This window comes from Gallus gallus, chromosome 8 (genome assembly GCF_016699485.2).
Source record: "Gallus gallus isolate bGalGal1 chromosome 8, bGalGal1.mat.broiler.GRCg7b, whole genome shotgun sequence".
In the NCBI taxonomy this organism is placed as follows: Eukaryota; Metazoa; Chordata; class Aves; order Galliformes; family Phasianidae; genus Gallus; species Gallus gallus.
Window position 1 is genome coordinate 2723043 of NC_052539.1, and position 14796 is coordinate 2737838.

The window sequence follows — 14796 nt, forward strand, 5'->3', positions numbered from 1 at the left end:
TAATAAGAGATAATTGTAACACCAGAAGTGAGGATCAAAATGTATGTTTTGTTCCAGAAATACTCATTTTCCAGGTTACAGTTTATAGCAGGAAAGGGACAGAAAAGAGCAAACACTTGGGGTAAAAAAGACCACAACAATGACTGAAGTACAGTGAGCATTACCCCTAAAATAAAAAGGAGCATACTGAAAAATGTACAGTATCCAGAGGTTCCTGTCCTCATCACTACTTGTGGCTCCTTCAGCCATTTATTCTTAGTAAATAGCAAACTAAATAAGTGAGATACTCTCTGTCCAGTAGCCTGAGTATGATGGAATTGTATGGTGATCATGTGTGTGATAATGCATTTCCTGCAAATGTAGAAGGCTAGTATAGTTTTTAGTGAATTTCAAAAATAATCAGAGGAAGACGGAAGAATTGAGCCATAGGAGTGGTGTTAGCAGCATTTGTAATACATTTTGCCATGGAAACGAATGCAATGTGGAATTCCAGTCTGCTGTGAGCACTGGTTGCTAAGGGAAGCGAGGCAGAAGCAGACAGCTGCTAGAGGACTATCAGAGCAGTCCTTAGCAGCAGTGATAGGAGTCTGATTAGCTCCCACATCCTCTTTCCTCAGTATCATTAATTCATGGCTTTCTGTTAACATGTTGTTCTTTCACTGTAAGTGATGACTGTAATTTTCTTACCTAAAATCTGAGATTAGTTTAAAACATGTAAAAAAAGATCACCAGTACTGTACTCGCTTCTTCTAAATAACATCCCTCACTTCAGCAGCTTATGCCACTTTGTTTACCTACTAAAATATATCCTTGAAAATTACATATATATATTTATCATGTTGCGGCTGACAAATTACAAGAAATGTTTCCCACTAAAACTGTCACTAATGCAATGACAGTAAATACCTTGGGAAATGTTCCATACAAACACAAGGAACAACAACTTTACTGTCTGAGTGACAAAGCACTGGAACAGGTTGCTCAGAGAGACTGTGGAGTCTCCTTCTCCAGAGATATTTAAGATCCATCTGGAACCCTTCCTAGTCAATTTACTGTAGGAAACCTGCTTTATCAGGGATGTTGGACTCTATAGCCCTAATAGGTCCCTTCCAATGCCTACAATTCAGTGATTCTGTGAAAAGAACTGAGCAAAACTCAGGCCCTCACAAACCTGCTCACTTCCTAATTAACCACTGTTTCCTTAACTTTCCTTAATGTTACCAATAATTTAAGCTGTACTTCTGCTAATGCAAATAATTCCAGCTGTCTTGAACAGCACAACACTCACTCTGTGTTTAACCTCAATCAAAGCTCAGAAATAGGCTACTAATTGATGGGTTTTTCTTCTAGACTGGTGGGAATTTCTAGGGCATCCCTATGAGCCCAAACTCTACTAAATACACACTTGTGGCTACTCTCAATTTAGAAGAGAAAGACAGATGCATTCCTTCCCTTTATTAACGAATGTTTAAAGATCTTATCTCAAAAGAAGTAGAGCCAGCTAAGGCAGGAAAGCTAGTATATGATAGGATTTGCTCTTAACTCCATGAGACATTTCATTGCACAGAATTTAAAAATCCTCCAAGCTACAGAATACTTATTTTCTACCATGCTTTGAATAAGAAGCAGTTTAATTCCCTATTCACTTTCACGCTGTCCCTTCAGGAGTAGTATGGTGGTTCCCAAACCAAGTATTGGCTTCTCAAAAAGGAACAGAAATTGTGCTAGGGTAAAGTGAATGAGAATTAATTAATGGATAAGTAAGATTGGTGGGAGAAGTTTAATTAGTTGAACATAGCAAGGACTTCTGTGAAAGTGCAGCTAATGCTGCATTTATGTTAGGGTAGGGAGTGCAGCTCCAGAATTGCTTAAGTTTTTCTGTATGATTAGTGTACTCCACAATGCTGTTCTTTTCCCTTGTAGTTTGACCACTGTTGCCTGAGTTGTGCTCAGAGTGAACTGAGGAACAGAGACATGAAAGAGGTCTGGGCAAATTGTGAGGAAGGAAGGAAAAGTCACTGTTTTTTTAGTAGCATAAGTAGGAAGGGGAGCTGTTTTCTGTACAACGTTAAATGATGGCAATATAATTTTGCTCTCAGGCCTCAGTATTTTATTGTGACAAAAAATGAAGTTCAGAGAGTGGTTTGTTTGGGGTAGGAGCATGTGACTAAAGGTGAACACTCAGACATGAATGCTTAACAAATACATGAATAAGATAGGAAAAAATCATTACAATGCAAACCTTACAGAAATAGTTAAATGGAGATGGAAGATTTAACCTGAACATCAATGAAATCTTCCTTACAAAGATGCAGATATGAAAGTAATCTTGCAGTGAAAATTTAAAAACATACAAGCTTCCAATTTTTCCAGTGCAGGGTGTCCAAGTATTACGAAAATGATCTGTATGTGAAAGGAATAAATTATATACGTATCTAACTCCAGTTTTTTTAATGTTAAGTCATTCAAATCTGAGTGAGCCTTTGGCTGAATAGTAAATGTTCCTCCAGTCATATACAAAGAACAGGTTAGGGAAAGTTATTTTGAAAAAATGATCATTTATTGTCTTTCTTATTCAATTCTAATCCTTCTTTTTATATTTCAGGGTGCAAGTTGAATTCTATATGAATGAAAACACATTTAAAGAGAGACTAAAACTCTTCTTCATCAAAAACCAAAGATCAAGTAAGCAGTTGGATTCATCTCAAAGATTTTTGAGTATAAAAACAAAAAACTAGGTGCTTTTCCAGTACTGTTTAATTTTATTGAATACTCCTAACTAAGCATCAAACTTTGTACAAAAACAAAAACTCAGTCTTCATTAATATAGTAATTTTATATTCCAATTCAGCAGTGTATCGTCATTGACGTACGCATTTAAATTCCTAAGCCATCACAGAAGACACTTACGTGGAGAAACTAAGACACTTGTGTTTACATGCATCCGGGAAGCTGATCCAAGAGGGTTCATATAGTGTGTAGTGGACTAAGATACAAGACAGAAAGGCATACTGAGCTAGAAAAGAGTATTACTTCTGGCTAGAAAAACAATCTGGGAAGCTGTAAGCAGTAAGTAGCTTTTTTTAATTCCCTGAACTAGCCCACAAAACAGATTTTTATGTATGCTTGTTCACTTAATAGGAACATCCATAAATAAGACCAAACTCATTATAAAACTCTTCTCACAGATATGATAGAGAAGTTATGGATACATACTTACTTGAGTTAAAGGTAGGAATTTTTTCTCCCCACTTAGCTCTTAACAAAAAATGAAAACAAAAACCCTTTTACGAATACATATTTTGATGGAAGAACTGAAAACCATACATTTAAAAAGATATATTTTTCATAAGCAGCACAAAAATGAAACCTGAAGATAGTTAACTGCTATGCATCCATGGCCACTACATTGCCAAACACTTAACTTCTGGCTAAGTATATTAAGAGAATTGTCAAAAATTACTATACTAGGACATCCCTCCTCGGTTAGGAAAATGAGGCTAAGGAAAAGGAATGTTATGGAAGTTTATTTGAAATAAGGAATGAGAAGCAAGTGTTGATTGATCCTACTGGAGATTATGTTAGGTATCAGGGAACTGATGACAAAAATTTGGCCCTTTAGATCTTGGTTTCAGTGAGAACACCGAAAACCTTCCTTCACATACTGTGTATCTATTTCCTGTCATTACTGATTCTACTGAATTATTTTCTCAAGTTTTCAGACAGTATTATATCAAATTACAGATGTTCTGCAAAGTTTTCATGAGCCTAAGACTTCACAAGTAGGTTTAGAACATCACAGAGTGAGAAGTAATATCCCATGCTCCAGTGCTATTAGTCCAGAATTCATATGATACAATACCAATCTAATTAGACCAGAAACAGGCATGAAATATCAACTGCCTCATTCATTATTCCAGTTCCAAACACATTTTTATGAACTAGCAAAATAAGGCCATCCACATCTGATTTCAGCTTAGCTACCACTCAAGCCTCTGTAAACAAGTTTATAATAAAATTAAAACAGTACACAAATGACATTTTAAAAAGGTGTCAGCCAGCTACAAATAAATAAGATACATTTTTATGACTTGCTTGTACTTGCCAAGATCACACACAGCTTAAAATAAGTCTCAAAGGAAAAAATAAGTGAATTTTCAATTCAATGGAGACAGTATAAAACAGATAACGGTCATCAGGATATGAATTATTAAGTGTATTTTGATTTAATTCCTAAAGCCAATTGCTACTGAGATGACTTTGCTAAAAGCCAGCAGTACTGAGGATTTATTAGGAAATAAAAATGGAAGGTGATAGTAAAATCTTCAGGTGCTGTCCCTATCACCCCTGCCCTGATGTAGATCAGATCTCCAGATTGGAGAATTACCTATGAAAATGCTTTAAGGGTAGTACCAAGAAGTTATAAAATAAGAAAAAATAATAATAATTAAAAAATCAATTGCATTATACCTGATCAATGCCGATTCTATTACTTTACACTTAAAACTGCTGGCAAAAAAAGATAGCAGATACCTGTTTAAATGTTAATGTTTCCTTCTCAGTTTGATATAGTTACATTTACTTCAGAAAACAAACAGATTTGGAACTGTTATTGCCAATTTCTTCTTTTGAAGAAGACAACACATGTAACATCACGCTTACACGGACAAGGTAGAATTATAATCTCATTAAACTATTCATAACAGTATATGATTGATGTAGCTGAATACAAGTTTCAGGCTTCAATATCAAAGCAGAGATATTTTGTGTAAATGACCCTGCTACTCAAACAATCTGTCTGTGAATGGAAAAAAGGAAAAAGAAATTAAACCAAGCAGTTTATGTAAAGTAGAGGACCAAAATAGTCAACCAGAAAACAGAAGTATGAAATACTTTCTTTGTAAGAAAGTAATAAATGAAAAACTATTTTTAATTCCATCCTTCTGGTGACTGCCTCCTCCACCTCTAATGTGAAATCTTAGCTCTCCATAACAGTGGAACAAATGTGTTTTTTCCAGCTCACAGATGACATACCTAACTATGAGGCTACAGAATATTTTGACCAGCAAATATTTACTTACATAAATTATTACCGCTTTGGCAGGAGCGACCAAATGCACTCCCTCTGTCAGGGCATATCCAGAAGCTGCAGCAGAAGATACACCTGAATTCTGTTCTACATTACTTTTGTAATGCCTGAACCACTCTCGTATGATAAGACAGATCCTACTGTCTGCCCTGTCCATGTAACCCAGACTACCATATATGTCAGTGCCTAGAGGCCTTCCACAAATGCATATAAGGAGTGAAAACCCCACTTATTCTATGGAAAGCAGCCCAGTTGAGATATCCAGAACCTGAAGCACTTTCAAGCATAGTACAGAAGAGATCTAGAGAATTTTAATATTGAATATGTCAGCAGTTTTCAATCTTTCAAGACCAAGACTTGAAAGTTAAGATTTAAGGCAGCAGCCAGGACTATGGGTGATTTGTACTGATTTGTTTTTGAAATCATAAAAGCACTATTTTTTTTTGGAATTCAGACCAATAATAAATTCAAGTGATTATTAGAAGTTGGCCCATTATCAATACAGAAAAGAAGCATTTAACATCAAGATAGACATTTACAGAGTTAAAGAACAGAAGAAACAAGTGATGAACTTTTGATAACACAAAATGGATAGAGAAAAGAATTCAGTGTGGTTTTTTGTTGTCTTCCTTTATTTTCAGGTTATCTGCTCTTTTTCTAATGGCTTCATTGTTACAGTAACCATTCAGAAGACTTCCATAAAAGCATTAGCATAGAGAAAGAATTTGTATCTTCTTCACCAACAGTTCAAAAAGGCACAAGATTACAACATAGTTGAAAAAAATATATATTGTTTTGGTCAAATAGTAGCACAGCAACACACAGTAACAACTGTGGGACTTCTCATGGCCAAGCCCTAAGCACAGGATTTTAACCCTTAGCTTACAGATGATGAAATGCTGTAGAAGTTCACCCAGTTCTTGTGTCATAACTGCAGCTTCATAGGGCATGTTTGCACACAGATTTGAGTATGCTTGATGAGACTGTTGTTCTCAACCATAGAAATAGTTACATTGAGTTCAGCAGGTTTGATACCATATTTGCAATTCAAAAATAAAATATACTCGGTGTAGAGTAAATCAGATCTATGTGAGACCCAGTCAGTAATGTCATGCTTTGGACAGAAGGCCTCTCAGCTCTATAGAATTGGACTCCTGGTTCACGACTGAAAAAATAATAATAATAATAATAATAAAAAAATTAGTGCTTAAGGTTGCCTTCCCTCATTAATTTTAAGACTAATAACAAGACTGAGGATTGAAATGCTAATCCTCTAATGACTCCAAAACTTCATTAAAATACAATTAAGTTTTGCTGTAGTAGACAATGGCTCCTATTAGCACCAAGTTAAAATGCCTGTGTGATAGAACCAATTGTCCACCTGGGTTCCTTTGGAGGAATCCTGTCTCTGTGCAGTACACCTATGGTTTGCAAGACATACTGTAATATTCTGTGATCGTATTTAGTATTTGAGACCTATTATATAGAACATTTCGGTATTCGTATGGTCCATAGAAGAAGCTGTTGAATCAGTTCAAGTTGTGCATTCAGCATGACTTTCAGATATCCTGATTCTTGGATTCCTAATTATGCAACTTCAACATCAAATATCTACAGTTTAATATTTTATGTTAGGACAGTATTAATGTATTCTGTATGAGAAACTACTACATGAAGACTGTCAGATATTAATATTTAAATAATTGCCATTGGATATCCTCTGCCTGTGGTTGAAAGTATGTTTTCCTCATGCTACTGTATCTTGCATCTCAAATACTGCATGTCATTCTGGTTCCCCTTTCGAGAAGAAATTGGTAAAACTACAAAAGATCCAAGCCTCAGGAACAACAGATGGTATAGAATAGCTTTCAAGCAAAACAACTGTCTAGATCTCTACTTTAAAAGGGATCAAATCTTAACCCAGTGACTTCTGGAAGTTGGAAAGGTGCATTTTCTGTGCATCCAACAGGCATATTCATATATTCTTCTGTCAAAGGGCAATGTCAGGTATAGGCTGGATAGACCTTTGCTCTGTTGTATCATGGCTATTTTAGTTCCTGTTAGTTTTGCCTTAAAAGTGAATGAAACTATAAAGAGTCTAAATTTGTTTTTGTTCCTTTTAACATAGGTCTGAGAATACGGTTATTCAATTTTTCGCTTAAGCTACTAAGCTGTTTCTTATACATAATTCGTGTGCTCCTGGATGATCCTACACAAGGACATGGATGGTAGTATTTGTTTTTTGTTCTCTCAAAGTATTGTTAAACATATATAAAATAAATTAATTTTATGAAGAAATGAATAAGGAACAATATTTTGGTGGGAACTATGAATGGCTTCCCAGAGAATAAATCTACCACACAAGTATTCTATATTTTGTGGTTATAAAATGTAGGACAGGAGCTATGCAGAATTAGCATCCACATCAGCTGGGATGGTTCACAGCTGTTGAGGATCACTGTTCTTCCTCTTGTACTCTTGTAAATGGATTAGCTCTAGATAGCATAGATAGCAGCTTTTTTCTTTTCTTTTTCTTTGTTTTTCCTGATGCATCAGCTGGCAGAACAGCTACAGAGCAGTATTAGTTTATTAGAAGTTTAACTCTCCTGCCAGAGAATATTTATGTTGCTATGCAGCAGTTCTCAGACACCTAAATGCACAGTCCTTTCAATATAATTTAGAAATAAGAAGTGTACTGACACTTATACTTCTGACTTAACCATGCCACAGATATTCCAATATTAGCTGTCTTAAGATTTTAGATCCTGGACACAATCAGACAAATACATGAAACTGAGCTTTTTATGATGCTGATGATCACTTTCTAGTCCTCAGAATTCTCTCAACACTTAAAAGAGGAGGAGATCAAAAGTACATTGTGTACTCATGATGGTCCATCATTCTAAAGCACAATTTTTTGAATATCCGTAGCTGGCAGTATATTCCAAATAGACCATTGGATACTCAGCTTTTTTCTGATGTGCTGTACAATCAACAACCAATTTTTGAAAAAAAAATATTTGCACTTGATGCAATCTTTTGCTCCAATTGTATTTATATCATGGAAATACCGAGTATTATCAATTCTGAATGATAACAAACACAATTTTCAATTAACTTACCTGCTTTCACTTGATTTGCTTCTGTCAGCCTTAAATACTGAATTAAATAAAGTGGCTGCAAATACTAAGCTCAGGATGATCAAACTAGAACTCTTCATACAATGTTAGGCAAAGGACTAAGTATGAATTCTAATTTGCACATTTGAGGATTGATTAAAATTGATTAAAACTACGTAGGGTGATGGTCTAGAAAACCTAATGCATAGGATTTCAAGAATCAACTCTGAAGTGAAGTGAATTAAAGAAAATAGACTTTCCTCAGCAGTACACGAGAGTGGGATGTGTGAATAGGAAGTACAGAAAATTCATTTGAGAATCTTTTGTCAAAACTTGTTGTAAGAAATCAGAACATCTGAAAAAAAGACAGAAAAAGATTTCTCTTGAGAAGCAAGAACTGCAAAAAAACGGTATTTTTTGACTCCACGTGTATCTCTAAATGTCTCTTCAAGGAGCAGGACTGTGTAGAGTGGAAACAAGTAGCAGTCCTCAAAACCATAGCACTGATAGAGAAAAAATTATCACTGAAATTTAGACACAGCACCACAGCAAGTCAGGGACCTGAAATTTTCTTAACGCATAGCCTTCTTTGGCTTTCCAGACAACCTTGATCTTTTCTCCTGCTTAGAGGTTAGATTCTTCACAAATTAGCCTTTCTATTGCAAAGCTAAAGCCATGAAAGTATGTGCCTTTTACTTCTTTTATCATATTAAGAAGACTCACCATGATAAATGTTAATTCTGCTGAAAGTCAATGTTCCATCCAAAAAATACCAGTACTTTTGCATCAACTCTTTACAAGCATTTTATAGTGAGGTAAGAAAAAGAAAGAAGTATTTAAAAGTAATTATTGTTAACTCTGTGAATCTGAAAAGCACAAAGCACTCATGCTCCCTAATTATAGTTATATTCTATATACCCCAAAATATATCTTAATTCAGTTTTGGCTGTCTTTTCAATCACAAAACAAATGCCAAGCAGCTGGGGTGAAGAGAATCTTGCTATCATGAACAATAAAGTGCCTTTAAATGACTTTAAGATAGTGTGACTGGACCCTACTGTATGAAGAGTATGAATTTTACATGAAGAATATTGTCTTTTTATGAAAAAGAGAAGTACAGGACACTTGAGTAGTTTAATGAGAAAAACTGCTGCTTGTCAGTAACTGATGGACACAGCTGCCTGTCACATATGTATGCACATAGGTACACCCCCTAAATTGTTTCAATGAAAATGAGTTTGCCAAAACCAAGTCTTAATGTTTTCAATAGGGCACAGCAGTCAAATAGGGACCATGCTGATGAAAAATTGCAAAGATTGCAGTGGCTTCTTGTGGCACTAAGTCTCAACAGCCAATATGTAATCTGGATAAGGTCCTGCTGATTTTTCTTGTGACTAATTGAACAATGCAGTCAATTGTCTTCTCTCAAGTTGTTATTTCAGAACATGTTATCAATGTGGTGTTGTAAGATGTAGCAACTGATAAAAATTGATCTTATCTTTGGAGAGAAATCTCACAGTATTATTCAAATTGCTGCTTTTAATAGTTTGACCAGGAAAAAAAAGGAAAAAAAGCAAATCTAATTTTCATAAAATCACTATGCAGGATTCTAAAGCTGATGTTATTTGCTACTTCACAGTGAGTAGCAGTAACATTTCAGGATTTGAAAAGACGTAATATGAAATGAGGAAGATGTTTGAATGTTAAGACATTGAGAAGTGTGCACAGGGAATAGTACTTTATAATACTCTGTATACTCTTATAATACCCCCGTAACAGTACAGAACATCTGTATTAATTTGCATACAGTTTTCCACAAATACAACTTAAAATAATAAATCTCAAATCAAAGCACTGAATGTATAGTTTGATAAAAAAATGTAGCTAGAGAAGGGATATTGCAAAAATTGAAACAATGATATTCTTTCTGGTTTTGAATAAATAATGCACTTGGTATTGAAGTTTGAAGCATGATTGCATAACAAAGTATAATTGGACTTCATGAATCCAATTTAAAGTAATGCAATTTTCTAGTGGAAAAGAAGCCCATAGTTCAGATGTTTTTTGTGGCTAATGAGTTTCGGACATGAATAAACTGTTTATATGATCTTGTTCTAAGAACTGCAGTGAGCTCAAATGAATGTATTTGACAGCAATGGTATGACTGAGTATGTGGACTGGATTAGAACAACACTTCTGCTACTGGCAAGGGTATTTTGATAGTTTTGTATTTATACACAGAGATCTTTTTGCATACTGGTTAATTCTGCAGTCCTTTCCCGATATGTTTGTTCCTTTTTCCTTCGAATCATTTAATAACTCACTGGCTAGAGAGTTTGTCTTTTCTGTATAGCACTCTATTGTATTGTGCTGTGGGACATTTAATAGACTAGATAGTTCTGTTAATGTATAAAGTTTGACTGGCTGAAAAGTTTCAGATAAGTGTTTTCTATGTGGTCATGAAGAACCAGACTTTAAAACTATACCAGACAAACAAGACCTTTAACCAAATGGTACCTCATTTTGTCAATAGTTTTGGCCATGCGCATCTTGAGAGCTTTATACCAAACCACTACCATAAAACATTGTTAAAAGTGTTGTGTTGTGAAAAAAATAATTTGGCTGTGTCACAGCCTAATGAGTGAAACTACTCAATGCACTTTCACAGTGGCCATATAAAGCACTATCATGCAGTTGATCTTAAAATGACAGTTTTGGGAGGAATGCTTTTCACTGTAGACTTCCCCTACAGACTTATCTCCGGTTTTTCAGCACAAGTTAGTATCTTTCATTTGTTCATTCAGACAAACCAGATGTACCCAACAAAGCTTAAGATGTGAAATGTCCTTATTAATGCATACCATTTAGCTTTTGTCTTATTAACAGCCTGTAAAAATGCAGTTTACAGTAATTACTTTTGCATGAAACCCCAACCCAACTTATATCCTCACAAGAGAAGACAAAGTGTAGCTTGATGCAGTCTTTGCTGTTGAGAGCATGACAAGTACATGCGGTCTTTCTATCCCAACTTATCTTTGTGATATCTTTTCTAGTATCTCTAGATCTTCAGTATAGCTAATAGTTCAGCTTTTCAAAGTATACTTTGAGTTATTTTTTTTTTCAAAAGTAACCGTGTTTGAATATAAATCTTTAAAAAATGCAACCTGAAGTGCTTTACAGTCTTCTTCTATGGATACAGAACATATCCAGAACTACATTCAGAAAGCTATTTTACTTTTAAAAATATTTATATTCATCATCTAGTGTTTCAAACTGTTGCATGAATTTTATAAAATTTTATAGTTAATAGTGTAACTAATACCCCTTTCCTCTGTATGTTTTTATGACTGTGTTCCCATGTGCATTTGCTAATGAAAATGGACTTCGCATTGATGTGATGACAACTCTCAGTAAGGAATTAAACCGGGATTGTTACAATCAAAATTACACACCCGGAACAATTGATTGGTGAGTTCCTCATTTAAAAAAGCAAACAAAAATCCACATAATTGTGTGAGGGAGGCTGGGACAGGAAGACAAATCAATTCTCTCTGGAATGGTGATATTTTATTATATCATGATGACATTTCTATAACTCTCCATCAGTTACTTTCAACTTCATTAATATTCAAAACAGCCTTCTAATTATTAATCTGATTATGTAACAGATTTGCTAGATTGCATGCTGTTGTAAGATCTGAATTCCCATAATGTCTATATATCATGCTGAAAACAAACAAACAAAAAAAATGGGCACCCTTATTATTTAGAAAAAAAAATATGACTAGCAGTAAGTAACAGTAATGTACTGTGCCACTGAGGGTACCATATTCTAGTAGCACTCTATCAAGTATCATTGTGTTTAGTAAATACTAAAACATTTCCAAGATATGTTGTTCTTATTATGTAGATGCCATGTATACCATTACTCAGAAAAAAACAAACAAACAAACAAACAAAAGAACTGTCAAGCTTCTTTTTCCTGCTACAGATAATGGTTCCTCTGCATCTCTAGAATCAAAACCTCAAACTGCTTTAGTCTTTCTAGAATCATGGGGGATGATTCTAGCAGCCATCGAAGCTAATAAAACATTTTGGTGTCACCAGGTGTTGGATTACTACCACGTGAATTTAGTAATTGGCTCTATAATAGAAAGAAAAACTGCTAATACTCAGTAGACAGCTACTGATTTTAAATCTTTACTACTTATTTTTTTAAATATAAGGCTGCTGTAATTTCCATTGATATGTAAAATTTCTTTATGTTTTTTTTTTCTTTTGATTTATTTAAATTCCATATTTGTTCTTGTGTTGCACTGAACAGGTCTCCTATTATTTGGGTGAATCGAAGTTTGCCTCTATGGGGATTACAGGTAATAAGTAAATGGCCAATTTAACTACCTGCAATATTGATTTATGGCATATTGGTGATGTTAGATGATACATAGAAAAGTTAAAGAAATCTACTTGATTAACAAATACAACAAAACTACAAAGGAAAGATTAGCTGATCACAGCTACCTAGTTTAAATTGTATGCCTTTGTCATATATTTATAAAGTATGAAAGTTTGTAGCAAAATATTGTAGAATTAGGACAGCCTTTTCTTGTAGCAGTATCAAGCTCTGTTGAGTAGTCTAGTGGTAAATATTTCCTACAATGATGAGTTTAAATTTCATAATTTCTTATGACTAGCATTTTTTTTAACATGAACTTCCTGGGCTTTCATGAAAAATCCATTAAAAAGCTAAGGTTATTCATAATATAATAATAAGGCCACATATTTAGAAGTGTATATTATAAAAAACACATTCCATTAGCCCTTAGAAGTGCTCACCTTAGCGTGGACATTTTTCTCATGGACAGCACTACAGTCAAGTGATATTACTACCTAATGCAGAAACTCAGATGCAATTGGCCTTTCTTTATAAGGAATGCAAAGTGCTTATAGGATTACTGTGTTGATAACAGAGGAAGGGGAAGAATGATTTCAGCATTTCTCCACATCTTTATCCATAATAATCCACATTTGTTAACCTCAAAGGAACATTTCAGAATTCATTCTTTAATTCACATTTGGGAAAAAGAAGAAACTGCCTAAAAGTTACACTGTAAATTGAAGCAGATTTATGTATTTATCTGTACTACTGCAGTTTAATAATTTGGTATTCTGGATTATTGAGTTTTCTGTTGCTTTTGGTTTTCTTTAAGATAGACAGTGCTACTTTGTTGCTTTTCTTGGTAACTAACCAGCTAACTAAGAATAGCAGGACTTCCAAAGTACTTTATGTCTCTTAAAATTGAGCTAGCAGTTATTAAAAAGTACACCATTTATGAAATATATAATGTGCTATTTCCCATTCTTTGCACTTTCTCCAACACTTTAAAAGCATTTCAGGGAATTCTCCCTATGAAGTGTATATTTTTTTTTCCACTAAGAATTCAGTAAGCTTGTAAAGTGTTTGTACCATAATATTTTTGCACTGTGCTTAGTACAATGCCATTACAATGGGTTGTACCTGTATGCAGTATACTGTTTTTCTAAGCAAAGAAATCCTTAACAAAATTACCTTTCAATACCTTGCTTAAAACATACATACACAATTTTAATAAAGTTTGACATAGAGATTCACATTGCTCTACTCAACTGAATTTAAAAATACCGTGAGTTTTAACTAGTTACGATTGGAGACTTATTCTAATAGTTGGATTTAATGAACATAGGAATTTATACATGTGGCTGTGTATGCATATATATATATAAATGCATTCACAGTTGGATATATATGACACTTGAAAACAAATATTTCTTTTTATTTGAGGCACAACCTAATTTTATATAAAGCTTTGCTACTTATTTGGAAAACTGGCATTATATTTTGGTGGCACACTTTAACAATTTTCTGCTTTGTAGCACTTGTTTTAATTTTAGGTAATGATATTGTATGTGCAAAAATAGTGCACTCTTCTGGGTTAGTGAGCATTAAATCCTTAGTAGTGAGAATTAATTCAAAATTAGAATTCCAGAGGCTTATTTTATTTCAGATCCAGCTAATTTTGTACATATTCTTGATTGACTATTCCTACAATATCCATTAAAATCCAAATATTTGTTATGCGAAGGATTAATTTTTGTGGTTATTTAATACATATAATAGTTTTAAGTAAAATTTTTACAATTTTGATATCTAACTATTTAAATATTTTATATTATCTAATACACTATATATAATGGAAGTAAAGGTTGACACGGTGAAATCAGTTGAATTAATAAATAACAATTAATGTATTTTAAAATTTCTAAATTATACACAGTAAGAAAGATGTTTTTCTACACATTTTTTACATCTTTACAGAGAAGTAAAGAATTGTCTAGCTTCTGTTATCTGTTTCTGCTGCTTCCTATCTCTATCTTGTGAAAGGATCTTGGTAGTTTTCATGAATAGACAACTGAAACTTGAGTAACAGTCTGGCTGACTGCTGGAATACCTAAAAGCCATGGAAAGGCCAAGCTTCAGGCCCTCTGAAACGTTGTGTCTGAAAAAGACCAACAGGACTCAAGTCACAGGCTGTGCTTTAGACAGAAAAA

General features: G+C 34.1%; 1 protein-coding gene and 1 long non-coding RNA gene across 9 annotated transcripts in view; one reads left to right on the plus strand and one right to left on the minus strand.

Annotated features, from left to right (window-relative positions):
- Positions 1–14796, plus strand: part of KCNT2 (potassium sodium-activated channel subfamily T member 2) — a 117025-nt gene that overhangs the window by 20597 nt on the left and 81632 nt on the right. For all 6 annotated transcript variants that reach the window (XM_015290383.4, XM_015290385.4, XM_025153026.3 and 3 more), the window contains exons 2-5: positions 2606–2685; positions 7218–7317; positions 11620–11676; positions 12533–12581. In XM_015290383.4, the coding sequence (XP_015145869.2) occupies positions 2606–2685; positions 7218–7317; positions 11620–11676; positions 12533–12581 (286 nt within the window). The remainder of the gene's footprint in view (positions 1–2605; positions 2686–7217; positions 7318–11619; positions 11677–12532; positions 12582–14796) is intronic.
- LOC101750820 overlaps positions 633–14796 on the minus strand; it is a 571434-nt gene continuing 557270 nt past the window's right edge. For all 3 annotated transcript variants that reach the window (XR_006940028.1, XR_006940027.1, XR_006940029.1), the window contains one exon: positions 633–14744. This is a non-coding gene — a long non-coding RNA (uncharacterized LOC101750820). The remainder of the gene's footprint in view (positions 14745–14796) is intronic.